We start from the raw sequence: 14,710 nt of genomic DNA on the forward strand, positions 1-14,710 counted from the left end.
CTTTTATCTGACGCCCTCCACAAACTCCAGCACATAGCGTTGTAAGTGTGGTCGACGGATTTTGTGCGACACTAAGGCCCATGATACTCAGCAGCCAATAACACAGCTGCCAAATAGAAAAAAACAAAAAACAAAATAAGACTTAAGGGGCTAGCAACTCCTCCTCACGTATACGATAAAGAGATAGTGGTATCGCTGATGTCGGCCGGGAAAAAAAAAAGAAGGAGCAATGACACATTACATGTCTCTCGTCTTTCTACGTCGTGGGATCACCACATTTATGTCTTCACTAACACGCAGGCCAGAAGCGCCGAGCCACGCACTCAGCAATTACTTCTGCGCCTCTAGGTGATTGCGGAAGACACTATGTTGGTGGCGGGCGCCATTCTCGCTCTTATATTGACGGCTACAATTTTCCTGCTCAGGTGAGTTACTCTTTCAAAGCAACGTTTGTTATAAATCTTGCACGTGCCTCATATACTACAACACTTAATTTAATTTGATGACATCTATTTTGGAATAATTACACTGAGCGTGTAGCGCGATTCGGCATGTTCAGGAATTTACTTTTTTTTAAACCTCACTATGAAGCGTTGTATACAATCGCGACGGAAAAATATTAGCACGAATGGCGAGTACCAGTCGGGGAAAATCGCGACACTGGGCGTATTGTTTTCCAGCATAAGATGAAAACAGCATATCCAAGAAGTGAATGATGACGAGTGGACGAAGCTCCGGGGGATCATTAACCGTAAATCCCCCCGTACATTGCCCACTCGATCATGCAAAGACATGACAACACGTGTGTACAGTATATACAAAGTTGTTTGTTAATCACACTGCGTATATGGTGTTGAGATGTGGGCGGCGTTTTCCTTTCATTATGACCGCCTTAAGATCGGTGAAATGTAAAGCCAAAGGTTCTTGTATGGGATCCAACCTGAAATTTGAAAAGACGAGGTCAATGCAAGTCCCTCTGATGGATCCTGAAGGAAGTGCGGAGCTGAGCAGATTTCTTTGTTTCTCTTCCAATTTCTCTTTCTTTCCTCCTCTCTTTTTTTCCTTTTCGTTTTTTTTCTCTTTATTTATCTTTATTTCTATGGTGTTCCTATTTATTTATTTCTTTCTCTCTATTTCTAGCTTGCATTCCTTTTTTTCAATTTTGTATGTTGTTTTATATGTGGCTATGATCATCATCAAGGCGCTCGAAGAACAAGAGGAAGAATACTTCTCTTTGGTGTGTGCGCGAGAGCGAGCGCTTCCAGTACTAGCGTGGCTACAACGGACAGCGGACAAGCATCGACCCTAAGAAGCTTCGCCCCTAAAAGAGTAGCAGGCACGATCCACCAGTTAAATCGGGATTGACTGGCAGAAAGCAGCCCCTCGTAAAGCCGAAATTTCCAATGTTAGTCACGATTTTACCGTTATGGTCGTTGAACATTTGGGCCAATCTTTTTCTGTGGTCACTTCGTAATCGTGTAAGAAAAGGTTTCCTCTACTGTTGTCTGAAGTACCAATGATCAAAATGCTGAGATTTTTTAATCAAACATTTTAATGACAATTATTACTGCAACAGATTAGCAAGAAAAATGTGTCCTCCCTTATTAATATCGTCTGAACACAGGGCAATATTCGTTGTGCCAACATGAAACAAATGCTACAGCTGCCTTGTCTCAAAACGCATTATTGTCGTGATGGTATTCTTAAAGGGGCCATGACACCAAATTTTCGATCATAACCTGTGTTATGTAGATTAATCCTTGTGCATTCACAAATAAGCTGACGAAATTTCAGCGCATTTGGTCGAGCACCTAATTTATAATAGAATATTTTATAAACACGCAAGCGGCCCGAGAGTCAGGCAACACTGATGCACTCGCGAGCCCTGACGTAAGAAGTAGCTAGCTGTGCAACCGTCTGCATTGCGGCGAACGATATTGTTCCGTGGTCAGGTGCACGTGATACCGAGATATTTTAGCTTTCTTCAGCTTGGCGCTGAAATCGAACGATATGAAGCGGCTGAAACTTTGGTAGAAGACGACGGCTCCGTTCGGTGCTGCACATGACGCCACACGCGCCATGGCAAAATGGCGGTCGCCGGCGTTGGGCGGGGTTTACAGCCGGCGACTTCTAGGGCTTGTTTTGCACTGAAATATTCTTTTACGGCCCACTTTTGAAATTTGTATAGGCATAGTAGACCCTCTACTTCTAGTTTTCGCTGAAAACCACAAATCTTTGGGCGACCGTGTCATGGCCCCTTTAAAGACCGATGTCTTGAATGAAAATTTAGAGAGAGAGAGAGAGAGAGAGAGAGAATAAGCATTGTTATACTGTCAAAGCTTTCTTAAAAGAATCAGCGTAGCTTGCATGCACTGCAGGCATAATGCTAAAGAGAGAGCGGCGCTGATGGGCACTGTTGCTGTTTTGCTAAGTTTTGCACATTTCCTCTTTCTTCCTCTATTTCTTTCTTTTTCTCTCTTCGCTCTGTTTCTGGTGAATGTTTTTTTTATCTCTGTTTATTTGAATTTCTTTCTTTCTATCTCTTTCTCGGTCTTTCCATCTTTCTTTCTCTATGTGCCATTTCTTTCTTTCTTTCGCTCTGTATTTGTCGCTTCTCTTTCTTTCTATATCTTTCTATCACTTTGTATTTCTTTCTCTCTCTTTCACTGCTTCTCTCTCTTTCTATCCTTCTTTTTCTTTCTGTCTTTCGTTCTCTCTTTCTCTTTCTTTCTATGCTATGCTTAACTCTATCTCCCCTCCTCCTCACCCTCACACCTGTCCCCCTCACCCTCACCTCCATTTCCTACTCCCTTGTTATGCTGTACAAGGCTATGCTATGCTTTGTCAGCGTGCCTGGGTAGCCGAGTAGTTATGACGTTCGCCTTCGGATTGTGGGTGGGTGGGTTAGAATCTCGCCTCGCGAATAATTTTTTTCCCCAGAATTTCTCTCCTTCTCTATCTTCAGTTCTATTTCTCTCTCTCTTTCTCTCGCTCTCTGTACTCGTTGTCTCACCCACCAGAGTTATTCCATCCCGCGCCAGAGCAATTGGCGCACGTGTTTCGACAGCGAAGCGTAAGATGAAAAGGACGACGATGAAGAAGAGGACGAAGAGAGTGCGTATCGGTCTCACGGAGCAGGTGCGGCGCTAGCGGTTGCTGGGCAGTGCGAGGCTCTCCGAGGGGTTTTGTAGCGCTAGCTACACTAGCCCAAACGAGCCAGTTTCGCATGGCTCATCAAGAGCTGTGCTGCGCATGCGCGAGGATCAGTGATGTCACACAGCTGGCGCATCGGAGCCGGTACCTCCCGCGCACTCCGCCGCTGCCGCGCGCGACTCGCTGCCGCCGGTCTGCGCTTTCCAGAGGAGTGACGTCGTAGTCGAGGTGGACGTACTGGCGCCGGCACGCGCGTAGCTATTCGCCATCGCTGTGCAGTCGCCGTCTGACACTGCGCTGGAGCCGCTTGATAGCGTCTCTCACTGGCGTTTGCCAGTGCGGTTTAGCCATGGAGAAGGAGAGCGCAAATACTGCTCAACGGCGGAGAAGAGCGGAGAAGCTTAACTCATCCGATCCCGAAGTAGTTGCCTGGCAAAATAAATATACATGTGCCACACAATATGTATACCATGTGTGTGTGTCATTAGAGCAGCAGTAAGCATGATAATCAGGCTAATCCTAGACAATAAGGAAAGCTAAGAACAATCAGCTGAACCTTTGCTAACGCTACGTTATCCTGGCATAGCCGAGCTAAGCCACTCCAACATTTTTTTCGTACACACCTTGTACAAACCAAAGTTTTAGATGCGAAGCATCTTATGGCGGAGTTCAATCCTGTGGTTTGCGGCGTGACCACCCTTACTGCGCATTGCAAACCCTCTCCACACACCTCCTCTCGCGCGCCTCATTATCTCCTGCGATGAGTATGCAGCAGCGATGCCTCCGGCGTCTTGACGTGGCACGAGCGGCCGATGGCCGCCTCTGCTTCTGTGGCTCTAGACGCGGGGCCCTCGCGCTGTCCTTCCCTCGCTGAAGAATCCCACGACGACACAAATGGCATGGACTGCAGAGAAGCAGACGCACATGAACTTGAGATTTTGCGGGAGTCGAATACCTCGGACGCCAGCAGTTCCACGCAGCGGGAGCTGGATGGACACTGGAAGACAGGGGTGATTCTACGCCAGAGGAAGGCACAGGCTCGAGAACGCAAGAAAAGAATTACACCATCTCCCGCTCAAGCTAACCATCTCCCCGCTGCTTCGCATCCACACATAGTTCCCTTTAGTGGGAGATGGTGTAATTTTTTACGGCCGGCTTAAACAGCTTCGCTATTAAAATGAGTGCTCAGACTGCAGTGATGAATTTGCTCGTTATGGCCCCGCCACGGTGGTCTAGTGGTTATGGCGCTCGACTGCTGACCCGAAGGTCGCGGGATCGAATCCCGGCCGCAGCAGCTGCTTTTTCGATTGAGGCGAAAATGCTTGAGGCCCGTGTACTTAGATTTTAAGTGCACATTAAAAAACCGCAGGTGGTCGAGATTTTCGGAGTCTTCCACTACGGCGTCTCTCATAATCATATCGTGGTTTTGGGACGTTAAACCCCGCATATTATCATCATTTATTTGCTCGTTATACCTCTTTTTTTGGCCTTGAGGCCGCATTCAAGTGAGGGAGAAACACTCGTGCCATTGTGGTTAGGTGAACGCTAATACAGTCACACAATTTTTGTGCCATAAGGAAGTGACATAATTCTGCGTCGTGACTCTTTTTGAGGTGTTTCTCCATAGGCAAGTTGTTGCCTTAAGGGCATGAAGAAAAAGTAAAACCAGTTCCACGCACTGAAAGCTGTCGAAACCGCGGAGCGCTCTCGAGTCTACTTCCGATGCCGACGAGCGACTCCTTCCTCGGCTCTATACGAGAAGTCTTGCCCGCTTGCGGAAAAGGCGCGGTGCACAGGAACTCCCGCTCTTACACTCATAACCGGTCGCCTCGTCTCCCCCGCGTCTCTCTTCCTCACGCCCAGCACGGCCTCGCATTGGTTACCACCCTGCGGCGCGCCTTTCCTTCTCGCACTCAGCGCGGTCTCTCATTGGTCACCCCCTCCTGACGCCTCCTCCACATCAACACATTCCTATCGCCGAGCGGCGTAACGACAACGGCGAAGAGTTGACTAAGAGGCACTTCAGAGTCGCACGTCAGTGACGCCACCTCCCCCTAGGTGGGGTGCTCTCTTTTAACACTAAAATGTTTTGTGCCGAGGTCAACGAACACTTTCATGACGCATTTCCGTCACGGAAATACGTCAGCAAAATGAACGCCATCAGATGGCAAAGAAAAAAATACAAGAAAAAGTTCCGTTGACAGGAGTCGAACCCATAGCCTCTCGGTCCGCGACGATGGCTTGTGGGGCATAGGCGTGCGCAGAGGGGGGCAGGCAGGCGGCCGCCCCACTAGTAATCAAAGAAGAGGGGGTGCAAAGTCTGCCCGATACATTGACTAAACAGGGAGAGGGGGCGCCGCGATGAACCTGAACCCGCGTGCATGTTAAGAACTTCAGCTACCGCAAGGGTTAAATCGTGATCACGGGCGTTAGTCGTCGGTACAGAGATGTACCACTAGGCGTCAACGTGGGTGCGTCCACATGAAGCGGTGCTATATCTGCCACACAGCAGTAGACATTGTACAAGCTCTCATATACCAATGCACTTTAAACAGTAAACTTATGTGACGACGCGTTTCGCTTTCGTGTTATAACGATTCCTATGACGGAGGGACCAGCCATCTTTTTTTTATTCATTCAGGTGGCGACGGCATCACTTCTCCTACTTCAAGGAGCTCGGTATACCAGGCCCAAAGCCAAACCTCATTTGGGGTAACCTCCGAGAGTACCAATCGATGGTAAGAGTTGCTGTGAATGGCACTCTAATATTTTGCATGTGCTCCTTACAAATGAGTGACATCTTCTGCTGCATTCTAATTACACGATGGTTCAGAGGAATCTTACAGCCATGTCCTAGAGTTCTTTAGAAGATTAAACACAGCCTTGAAGATATTGTGTTCAAATTTTCACAGTGTATCAGAGAAAATAGAAGGGAGGACAGGTAAGAGATAGGAACAGTATGGAGCATTCTTCTTAAAATCGTAAGGGATTCTTTAAAAAAGTGTAAGCGATTGTCACGGTAATTGAGCAAGGATAATTAGAGTTACTGATCAATGACGCCTTTTTTTGTCTCGTTCTTTTGTTCTTACGCAGCCACACTATAAGGTCCTGGAGAAATGGTTCCAACAGTACGGCGACGTGTTCGGGTATTAGCAATTTGCTGAAAGCCAATTTACCTTTTCTACCATACAGCTAATATATACTGAAAGCTTTAATTGCTTCGCTTTAATAGAGTTCAAGAAAAAGCAGCACTATATTTCGTTTGTCTCCGCGCATTTCTGGGAAAGGAATCGTACTTTTTCTGGCCAACTTTTGGCAGATGAAGTGAGCACAACTTGAACAACGACGTGAAGCACTGCGCAACGCAATATTTAACGTCCAGAAAAACAAAGCAAGTGGAAAACGATAAAAAAAAAGCTTTATTCAACGCATTTCTTTTCCGTGCCTAAATATCACCTAACAGTGTTTGCAACCTTTTATTATGCTCACCTCTAGGTACTACAATGGCGACGTGCCATTTGTGGCGCTGAAAGATCTGGGCTTCGTCGAATACATCTGTGTCCGGAACTTCCAGAATTTCGTTAACCGTGGTGTGAGTTACGAGAACACTACTCCTCCGAAAGTGAATAGGCATGTCCGATACAAAGCGTTATTTTACGTTAATGCGTTTAGCTGGACTTGTTGGTACTCATTCAACGCAGTCATTATTTAGTTAATCTGCAGTGTTCGCTAAAATAGTGGATGTTGTTTTACAACGCTTAGCGTTTAGAGAGACCTGAACAAGAACAATCATCAGTCAAGGGGCTCGATTGCGCTTAGTCGCAATCACGTCAATCATTCCGCGTACACTTCAAAGACGTGGCCTCGGATCTCACTTGCGGGAAGGTATCCTCTGCCCTACACTTTTATTTCAATTATCTTTCAGTTAAACGAGCGCAAGTAGTTTACGCTATACTTTCCTAGTTATTTATTGACTGTTGTCTTAGTATGACTGCGAATAGCACGAGCCGAGCACATTGGCTTCCCGTTAATTTATTGTACAGCGACAGTCTACCGCAACTTTAATGACTACGGGGTAGCATGCGACACTTCATTGTTAGCAAGTGAACTTCATCATAAAAGCGCACCTAGCTCGTGACGCCAACTGTGTAGACACGATATTCTACGTGCACAGCAGTGGCTTCAGTCATTTCCTGAGGATTGTGGGACAAATGTATTGACGTGAAGCGTATAGCATTTCCATGCCTGACATCTTACTTACTCGCAGGTCGTTATGGCAACAGAGGAGAGGCACCCAGTCTTGGGCCGATCCATCATGCACGCCAGATCAGTTGGTTGGAAAAGTATACGGAAAGCCGTTTCCTACGGTTTCTCTTCAGCCAAGCTTAAGCTTGTAAGAGCGCCCCTTTCTTTCTTGGTGGTTAACGAAGCCCTCAATTAGTCCTTTCTTTCAGGCCTCAAAAATAGCTTGAAACGAGCGAAGAGCCCAGTACAGGATAAACTACCAAAAAAAAAATTACCGACAATTCCTATACTCCCCAATGCGAACTGTGAGAGCATCTGCACGGGTGTTTTCATTTTGCAACATTTTGAGGCAAGGAAATTGAGAGAGGCATGTACAGGGCGTATGGAAAGAAACGCGAACATGCGGCATCTACATTCGCTGTGTTTCGCACTTATTTTCAAGCGGTCGTAGTCTTGATGTTGATAAAAAACCACTAGAGTCATCCATGACACAACCAAAAACCATATAGCATCTCTTCGTTGCCACCAAGCTCAGAGCGTGATGAAAAGAGCGCGTCGCGCTGTTCGCGTTTAATTCCATCCCCCCTGTACGTATAACACTTACAGACTTATCTTTCATTGCTTCTGTGGCGCACACGGAACTATAACTCTTGAACTATACCTCTGCAGGCGTGCTTTGACGACACCGTTATTTCTCCAATAAGAAAAATAAACTTTTTACATGATCATTTGGGAAGCGGGTGGACAGTGTCCTCCAGTCCAGGATTCCGCTAGACTCCGCGGCCCGTCTGAAGCTCCTAATAAGGGCCTTCCAGCCCTGAAGGTCTCAGTTTGAAAACTCTGTCTACTAAGCATTATGCGCATAAACGACAAGCTGTATACCCGAATATCCCCTGTGCAACAAGTGCATGCGTTAAAGCTCGTGCTTTAATAATTGCTGCTAAACTTTCTATGCCCCCTTTTTCGAGATATGCGGCGTTTGCATGTTTGGTATTCTGCTCGAGTAAGCTGGGCCCGTCCTACAGACTGTGAGATGTTGACATACTTCCAGAACTTTAGCCACATGAGGATAGTAAACGTGCGAATAACGAGACGAGAGAAATCCGAATGCACCGCTTCAGAGAAATGCACGTTCGATATATTTAACGACTCGGCCACGACGGCAAATATCAAACAGTATGCTAACGGCGAGCGATATATATGCACAATTTACAGTTGGTGGCGCGCAGTTCTCTGAGGTGCTTCTGAGTGAAGAGGCTTATTCACTATAATCCGCGATATGGCGCAAAAATCCTAAGGGAGCGCTTTAAAGATGATGCCCCGCACGTATTTCGCCAGAGTTGAGGTGCGCGCCTCCGGCCCTGCACTTTGACCTGCAGGACCTGTGCTCACGCGCAATTATCTCTTGAAAGGAGTTTAACAGATGGCACATAGCTTCGTACGCGTTGTGCTTTCATCGCAAAGTTTGCGTTGAAGCCATAGGCCGCAGGAAGGTCACCTCGCTCGCTTCGGCGGCCGTTCTGGCTATACGAGTGAGCTGCTAGGCCTCGTTTGTATGACATTCCAATTTGTTTCTGTCACATTCATTGCTTTGCCCTTGCGACTTTTTTGCTTATTCAATACCTCGCAGATGATGCCCAGCATTAAGGAAAAGGCCGACATGTTTTTCGAGTTATTGGCCAAGCACGTTGATACGGGCGAAGAAGTGAACATGATGACAAAGTACGAAGAGCTCTCGATGGAGTATGTCACCCGGGGTCTGTACGGGCTGAACGAGTCCTTCCTAGGAAAGCCCAATCATCATCTTACAGTCATCGCCAAGGCAGTATTCAGGAGCCTTATGAAGGGAGCCCTGCACGTGATCGCCCGTAAGTGTGCCCTTCTCTAGGTGCTTGTTTGCCGGGTTTCTACGGTCGTGGTTACGAAGTCTCAGTCGCTCAGTTTAATAATAGCAATTGGCATGTGGCGTCACCACGATATGATTTAGGAACGCTGAAGTGGGGAACTCCTGATTAATTTAGATCACCTGAAAGTTCTTTAGCGTGCACCTGAATCTAAGCACACGGATGTTCTTTGGATTTTGCACTCATCGAAATGCGGCCGCTGTCGCAGGGAGTTGAACCCGCGCCCTCGAGCGTAGTAGCGCCACGCATTACGTGCTAAGCTCAGACACTCAATGAATAAATGACACAATGCCCGGTAGTGAAGGAAGGAAGAAAACAAGAGAGAAGGCAGGGAGGTTAACCAGGCACATGCCCGGTCGGCTACTCTACACTGGGGTAATGGGAAAGGGTAGTAGAAAGTTGAGAGAGAGAGAGAGAGAGAGAGGAGGGGGGGAGGAAAGATAGAAAAACACAAAATATGGCATTGAGTGCACCGTACCTTCTATACAGTGGTCAGCTAGATGAATAACACCATCAACGCACCATTGCGATGTAACATGTTACAGAAATGGAGGCAGTTCGCCGCACCACGCAGGGATATCGAGCGTGTGGTGTTTCCCCCTGCAAGAAACCCATGCCTGTGTCTTTCGTGGGTGAACACCCGCGAACGGAGGGGAATTCGAAGGAGCGGGAAGGCTAACTTATGAGCACTCGTAATAGCGGAGAAAGTAGACATGCGTTCCTTGTCAGATTACTAATGGTATACTTGAATTCCTAGCAGATACGCAGGTTAATTAATAGTTGCATGCACTGCGAGAAAACATGGCAGAAGGAATACTAAGGAGAGGCCTTTACGTCACATTTTTGAAGGCGGATGTGGGGGAGGGTAGAGGGCTCCTCCTTGCAAGCCTGGTCACGAGCGTCGAGCTCGGTCGCGCCGGGCCGCTGCCAACTGGCAGACGAGCCTGAAAAGTGACTTTGTGCCGATGAAGAACAAACGTGCTGCGATGCTCGCTTGTAGCGTGCCTGGGTGCCACTCGCAGCCTCATTACGGCCCATATTGTGCTTCTCCAATAAATTTACATCCTTGCACTTCGTGTTTAATCAGCTGAATGCAAGTAATCAACGGTGCAACTCGGCAGGATAATCGCCAGGGACAGCTCAGTTTTTTCTGCAGAAACGGTAAGTTCAGGGTACGCAACATTGCCACCTGAATTGATCATGTTGCGCAGGAAGGTGATGCGCCTGCGCCTCCGCTTTATCCTCCGTTTTATCCTTTGACCGTGTGTGTCATTACACGCTCGCCCGAATGTCGTGCATGGCAATCTAGCCAAGCTATAGCGGCACGGGTCGGTCGGCTGCGACCACATCAAGAAAACTTGGTCGCAGATAAATTTCCCGAGCACAAACCTAAACAGGATGCGAACAATTCAAACAGCTGCGCAAATCGCCTTCAAACACCATTGGGTCAGGCACGTCTTTAATTCTTGACGCTGGAAGCTTCGGTGAGCACACAGGGCCACTTTTTTTCAAATCGTTTATTGTGACCCTTGTAGACGGGAACGGGTCACCGCTGACTCTCGCATTAAGAGCCGTCGTAGCTGTCGTTCTCGTCTTGGCATTCTAACATTCCAGAACTGCGGGACGCAATAGCACAGTGCCGAAGGAGAACAGCGAAGCTGCGGCGCCAACCATTTTCGGAGAAGCTGTCGCATAAAAAAGCGAATTCGCTGCTCCAGCCGGCTCTGTCAACAACACGGTCATATGGGTAGTGGCGCGGACGGCGCGAGACCATCCATGCGCGAGACGACAGCGTCGACGGCGTGACCAAGGAATCCCAGAAGCCACTGCGAAAGCACGTGGCTTTCGCCACACTTTTTTGCAATGCAGCTCGGCGAGCGAAAGCCTCTCCTCAGTTAGTTTCATCCTCCACGCGAGAAAAAAAAATGGAGGCGGCTCCAACCCTTGACTTATGTGTCCGGTAGTGGTACTCGCACGTTGGCGATCGTGTACCCTGGTGTATTCCTTGGGTTTAACTATGTGCTGCGTCGCACTGCCAAAGCGGATCTCAGAGGCCACATAGAAAGAAGCGCGTGGTTGAGATCTGCTCCGCCAGGTGCCGCAACGATCCCATCTGCTCACAGGAAAATCATCTGCTCTTTCAGTGAACTCACTAAATTAATTTTCATTAATTATCCTGGTGGTTCATTGGCTTTTTTATTAACTAAGCTTATGCTCCGATATCGTACGTGTCTAACACAACTCCTAGAGTTATTGTATATTCGACCTAAAGGAATAATATACAATAACTTTAGTTCTGTTCACTTGAACCACAACCATCAATTATGTACCATTTTTAATACACAGTTTCTGAATACTCGGAAAACCGGAAGTAAGTGCTCGACCGGACGTGTTTGGAGGACAAAGAAGAGTGTCACTCGTGCCAGTAAAAAAAATATTTTACATCGCAAACTCTGAAAGAGTTTGCGATGGTACAGTTTGCGATGGAACGAGGTACAGTACTGCCATCAGCCGAGTGATTGTTTGTAGCACATCGAAGCTTACTGGAGCGAAATGAAGCGCATTCAGTGCGCAGAACAATCGATTTACCCGAACGTCTACGCCAGTCAGATTGTTTTAACACGAAAGTGTTTTATACCGGCGTCCACCACGGCTCCACTGACGCATTTACGTCACGGATATGACGTTGTAAAATATAAAGAGTAACTTATGGCAAACAAAAAATGATAGGAAAAAGATCCGTCACCGGTAGTCGAATTTACGACCTCTTGATCGCCAGTGCGCAGCGCGAAACGACTCCGCCACAGACGGCATGTTCTCTGCTTTGCTAACGGCGAGCTATTTATGTACACCATTTGCCGGTGGCGGTACTCAGAGATCGGCGGTACAGCGTGTTTTCGTTATCACTAGCGAGATGGCGCCAAGGGCTCGAAGAGCGCGCTTTAAAAGTCGCCCCCCACGCGGATTAGCGCGCGCCTCGACAGGGTGTGGTCGCTCGTTCGGGCGCTATCTCGTGATCTCGGTGGTTTTTACGTCTTGCGCTCTGCCTGCAAGTTTCCGTTGAGAGCACGAGGGTCACCTCGCTCATTGCAGCGGCCGCTTTTGCGAAAGGAGCGCGCTGCTCACACAGAAATAAGTTACAAATGTGACAGGTCGCGCTCATCCTGTGTATATTCGTTCTGCGCGTCTTTTCTGCTTGAGCAGTGCATTGCAAGTTTCGAGCGGCTTGCCGTTCTTCGCGTAACATTAAATTTGATGCGGTAGCATTCATTCCTTCGCGCTTGGGGCGAAAGAATTCACAACAAACGCTCAACTACGTCTGTGAAGACACGTTTCACTTTCGTGTTATACCGATTCCTATGACAGAGGGATCAGCCATGTTTTTTCTGTATTCGGTCTCTCCGCGAGTGGAGATAACTGGTACAAGCAAGTGACGTACAGCGCCATCCACACTCATTGTGAAACGGCTCAGCGTGGCCGCGCTCCGCGGAGCGCAGCGTAGCGACGCATGCTCACAGGCACCCACGGGGCATACTTCGCGTCTTCCGCGACAGCGCTCGAGCGCTCCGCTCCGTAGTAGCCGTCATGGCCGTGGCGCCACTGCAATACAGCGAGAGCGGCGCGCCTTTGTGCGTCTGCGCCGCATCGATTCGATGCGTGGCCGCGCCGGATGCAATGGCTCTCTGTGGAGCGCGGCCAGGCTGAGCCGTGTTTACCATTACAGTAGACGACACTGTACATAAATGTTCGCGCCATCAAGGAAATGGATAATGCGGCTGACGAATCCAAGAAACGCCACTTAATACGAGCATTGCTTCGAGAAGCATCCATACTTTTCTTTTTTTTGTTTCAGAGAGCACCACGATGTTCGGCTCGCTCATGAAGCCTTTCTACTTCCTCATTCACGCTGCTGGAAAATTCAGGCTTCAAGCGCTGTCGGATGAAACGGAGAAAATAGTGAACATCAGGAGAAAAGACCCTTCGGTAGTACCCACCTTTCACAGTGATTGCACGCGTGCCCTAATTAAACGAACTCAGTTATTCGCAGCACTGGTACAGTACTCGCATAGTATGGGCGGGAGCTAATTGGATCGAATCCTATTGCCGCCGAGAACTCACCGGTTTTTCTAATAGCCAGAGATGTTCCCCCGCCTGGTTCTCGGCAACTTACCGAAGTTTTCTCATCTCGTAAAGAGCATTTTTGTTCTTTCTTTATTGAGAGTGAGGCCTGGTTCTCACCGGCGTTGCTAACAGCGAAAGAAATTAAGGCTGTTTCGATTATGTTAAATTGTACACTCCAGAACAGCGTGACAACATAAATTTCATCAACCTTAGCCCGGTGAGCGCTTCCCCAGAAAAAAAGAAAAGAAATGTACGTAACAGCTAGGTGGATTGTTCAGTGCATACAAATAGCAGTATAACGTAGAACTGCATACCGATGTGGGCCTAAGCAAAGTGTTGTTGAGTATGTAAAACGTATGTAAAGAAAGGTGTTACTGTCACTTAACAGCATATTTATATTGCAAACTAAGCGTCATAATTGATAAAGTTCTCACACCAGCTTGGTATGAATTGTTACGACAGAAGTTTTATGTCATGAATATAACAATGAGTTTACGTGGAGCAATGAATTGCATATAACAATGAATTGCATAGATGCATGAAGCTTACGTGAAGACAAGTTTCAGAAAAAAAAAAAAGAAACGAATGCAAGCGCTCCTGGTATTCCTACCCGTACTGCCCATTCCGCCTTCGCGTTCAGTTCATTGAGGATGCAGTTGTTACGCGGAGCTTCTCCTATCTCGAGAAATTTCCCAACTGAGACACGTAAATATCAAGTTTTGTGACATGTATTTGTTCAAACGTCGTTCAAGTTCCACGAAAATACGATACCTTAAAAACGCTGTAAGGTCAAACATTTTACAGGAATTGATCCTCTTTCACATCACTCTATGGTAAATTTATGAGGAATCAGAAATATGTTCTTGTATTCACTTACCACTAGCAAAGCCCTTCAAAAGCTATCAAGAGGCTCTGCTACCATACCTGCCTCTTCAAGTTGGTTTTCGTTTTTATAAAAGAAATGTTCTAGAGGAACTCTCAAATCTCTAATTGTTTTATAGTGATACTTGCTATGTTCAACGCATCCGACAAGTGTTTGCAAGTTCAGAATTAATCTCATGTAATCATCGCTACGTTGTCCCGGCCCGTTAATTGGACTGTGGGTTTAAATAACTGAGACAAATGTGACTGCGCCCGCGGTTTCACTGATGTTATAATATGCTTAGAAAAAAATTCTGGTCCTTTCTCAAAAGTAGTACAGAAGACTGGACATGCTGCAAAACCTTCTTGACGCCGAGTACAGTGAAGAGCCGATGGTGTCCTCAAGCACACCCGTGCCAAACGGT

At 47.3% G+C, this 14,710-nt stretch overlaps 1 protein-coding gene across 1 annotated transcript in view; it reads left to right on the forward strand.

Annotated features, from left to right (window-relative positions):
- Window positions 1-231: 231 nt before the first annotated feature.
- LOC119382950 (cytochrome P450 6B1) overlaps window positions 232-14,710 on the forward strand; it is a 25,271-nt gene continuing 10,792 nt past the window's right edge. The window contains exons 1-8 of the mRNA XM_037650887.2: window positions 232-425; window positions 5,795-5,891; window positions 6,247-6,299; window positions 6,649-6,745; window positions 7,421-7,546; window positions 9,029-9,266; window positions 13,156-13,286; window positions 14,621-14,708. Coding sequence (XP_037506815.1) covers window positions 367-425; window positions 5,795-5,891; window positions 6,247-6,299; window positions 6,649-6,745; window positions 7,421-7,546; window positions 9,029-9,266; window positions 13,156-13,286; window positions 14,621-14,708 — 889 coding nt within the window. The 5' untranslated portion in view covers window positions 232-366. The remainder of the gene's footprint in view (window positions 426-5,794; window positions 5,892-6,246; window positions 6,300-6,648; window positions 6,746-7,420; window positions 7,547-9,028; window positions 9,267-13,155; window positions 13,287-14,620; window positions 14,709-14,710) is intronic.

The sequence above is a fragment of the Rhipicephalus sanguineus genome, chromosome 2 (genome assembly GCF_013339695.2).
Source record: "Rhipicephalus sanguineus isolate Rsan-2018 chromosome 2, BIME_Rsan_1.4, whole genome shotgun sequence".
NCBI lineage: Eukaryota > Metazoa > Arthropoda > Arachnida > Ixodida > Ixodidae > Rhipicephalus > Rhipicephalus sanguineus.